This window comes from Myotis davidii, unplaced genomic scaffold (genome assembly GCF_000327345.1).
Source record: "Myotis davidii unplaced genomic scaffold, ASM32734v1 scaffold1011, whole genome shotgun sequence".
NCBI classification, from domain to species: Eukaryota; Metazoa; Chordata; class Mammalia; order Chiroptera; family Vespertilionidae; genus Myotis; species Myotis davidii.
The window spans coordinates 499,995-502,885 of NW_006282880.1; the positions used below are offsets into that span (position 1 = coordinate 499,995).

The 2,891-nt window shown below is 41.6% G+C and overlaps 1 protein-coding gene across 1 annotated transcript in view; it reads right to left on the reverse strand.

Annotated features, from left to right (window-relative positions):
- The window catches only part of AFF3 (AF4/FMR2 family member 3), a 443,373-nt gene that overhangs the window by 159,895 nt on the left and 280,587 nt on the right, over positions 1-2,891 (reverse strand). The window contains 1 exon segment of the mRNA XM_015561811.1: positions 2,465-2,516. Within this exon segment, the coding sequence (XP_015417297.1) occupies positions 2,465-2,516 (52 nt within the window).

Here is a 2,891-nt window from a genome sequence, read left to right on the forward strand (position 1 = left end):
CTCACCCAGACCACCCCCAGCTCCCTGCCGCCGCCGCCATCAAGCATAGCTGGCTGGCTCTGCCTGGTTCCCTGCAGCTGCCACCATCAATGATTGCTGGATGGCTCCGCCCAGGCCCCAGCCTAAAGCCTCAGTCTGAGGCTTGGGGCTGACATATGCAAATTAGCCGCCATCTTGGCTGTCGACTAATTTGCATATCTCACTGATTAGCCAATGAAAAGGGTAGCGGTCGTACGCCAATTACCATCTTTCTCTTTTATTATATAGGATTACATGTAACAGGATATTATAAACATTAAGTTATGAAATTTTACTAATATGCTTCTTACATACCGTTATATTGGCTGGGGCCACAAAAATACGCGTTGTGGGTCACATGCGGCCCGCAGGCTGCGAATTTGACATGCTTGTTCTAGACTAAGTAAGGGTATTGTCCCTGCCCACCTAAATAAAGCCCAGACAAGGTACCGACAGGGACTGTAACGTGCCAAGTCCTGGCTCTCCGATCATACATGCTGCTCCTCTGGCCTAATTCCTACAGAACTCCGGGTGGCGAGCTCCTCCAGGGGCCCACGTTCAGAATCCTCCACTTTTACCAGAGATCCTTCCAACCTCAGCTTAGTTCTGCTATTATAGTTCAAGAGGCGGGTGAGGCTGATGGCTAAGCAACTGCTCTGCTTGAGGAGAAAGGAGTGTGGGGTGATGCTCCCAGCGCTCCCCGTCCTCAGATCGCCAGCGATAACAGAATTTAACAGAACTCGGGCAACACATTTCCCAAGGAACTGAGGTGTGGAAACCAACTCCCTTAGAGAATAGAATTTTTTTAGAAATGCATAAGGGAAGAAGAACTTTCACAGTACATCAAACTGCATTAACAAAATTGGTGTCTACTGAATGAGATTTAAAATTTGTACAATTAAATGCAGGATGTTAGCAGTTTTGCAATATATTTTGTTTTTTAAGTGATATTTTTTAAATGAGAAATTTAAAAAGTTATTGTCTCTGCAATAATTACCACTTTTATAAAGTTATTTATAAAAATACAACTTACTCCCAAATAGCTTAGGTTCTAGTTGTATAAATTTGCATCCAGTCTCAAATGTTATTTAAAAGAACCAAATTTTTAAATGATTCTACCCTTTTCAGTTCTCTAGAATGCCTCCAGATGGCATTAAAACCCTTTTCCCATTATATTTTGCAGCATAAAAATTTTAAAGCTAGTGATATTTTAACCATTTAAAACTAATCAATGTACTATATATCATCAGAAATCATAGCAATGGAACTGTTTAGAACTTTTAGTGTAACATCTTCAGGAACACAACATATAATCACATCCTTTAAGAGATATGTAGCCATCCTGTGCATAAGGGAAGCTGAAGGATTTTTCTAGACTGAGAAACAGATCTTAGACAAACTAAGACACTCAATAATATTATATCACAAACTGTGATTTCTACTGAGTAGTATTTTATTTTATTTTAAATATATTTTATTGATTTTTTACAGAGAGGAAGGGAGAGAGATAGAGAGTCAGAAACATCGATGAGAGAGAAACATCGATCAGCCGCCTCCTGCACATCCCCCACTGGGGATGTGCCCGCAACCCATGTACATGCCCTTGACCGGAATCGAACCTGGGACCTTTCAGTCCGCAGGCCGACGCTCTATCCACTGAGCCAAACCAGTTTCGGCGAGTAGTATTTTAAATGCTTAGTAGTAAGAGTGCTGACCCACATAAAGATGAATTCACAAACCATATAGGAATAAGGAAACCGTGTTCCCCCTCAGGGTTAAAGATTTTCAAAGAGCAAATGTGATTCCTAAAATAATTCGTTAGCTCCCGAATTATTTCATTTAAACTTTGGTGTATAAATTTGGTATCAACTGAATCATTCACACTTTTAGATTCCTTGAGCACCGAGAAGAAAACAGCAACATGCAAAGTGAGGAATGTGTGCTTTCTAAGGGCCTTTTCTTCTCTTTTAAAAAATGCTTTTGTTATTTCAAAAACATCAGCAAACTCGTGAGATTCCTGAGATATCTGTATTTTTCACCCAGTTCCCAGGGGAGGGTGCAGATGGCAGGCGTTTTGAATGACATCGGTCCCTCCCAGGTGTGCGGGACAATGCCTCCCGCACGTGAGCCAAGTTCTACATTATGTACAATAGTGACGATGAAAGTCTCAAACACATTCTCACCAGTATGTGCCCTCCCATCTCATTACACCTGGACTTTCCGAAGAAGAGCACTTGTGTCTCCGATATTACTCTTTCTGTGCTAAAGCACAAGAAAGACCTCCCAATGCGAGTGCACTCAGAGCATTTAAAAAGACATTATCAGGAAAAGGAGAACTGGCCCTCCTCCCATTATTATTATTACTGCTACGCGACACTTGCACTGTTTCGTATTACAGGCACATTAAAGAACCGCCATCACGAACAGAAAGAGAAAAGAGACTTACGATGTATTCGAGGTGCCATTGTCTGGACTCTCGGGCTCAGCATCACCTTTCTCTTAAAAAGGAAGCAGAAAAAAAACAAAAAACCCAACATGTGAGTATCACAGTCTTAAATATTTAAGAGAGATTAAATACATTTGAATGCTCCTATTTCCTATTAACAATTTTTCAAAATGTGCAGCAGGAGGCTTTTAAAACACCTTTTTATGTCTGAGAACCGGATTTGCAAAATAATTTCTTCTCTGTAATACCACTGCCCGGGCGCGGATCTGTGAGCAGGTAGTGAGGAGCTTTTGTAAACAACCAGAGACTCAGACTGGAAACCTCGCCAGGAGATGAGTATCTGACAGCTGGGACCTGTTTCCTTCCACTCCACTTTACAGAACGTTAAAGGAAATAAACCCCATCGCCTTCCACATGCAAGGCCTGC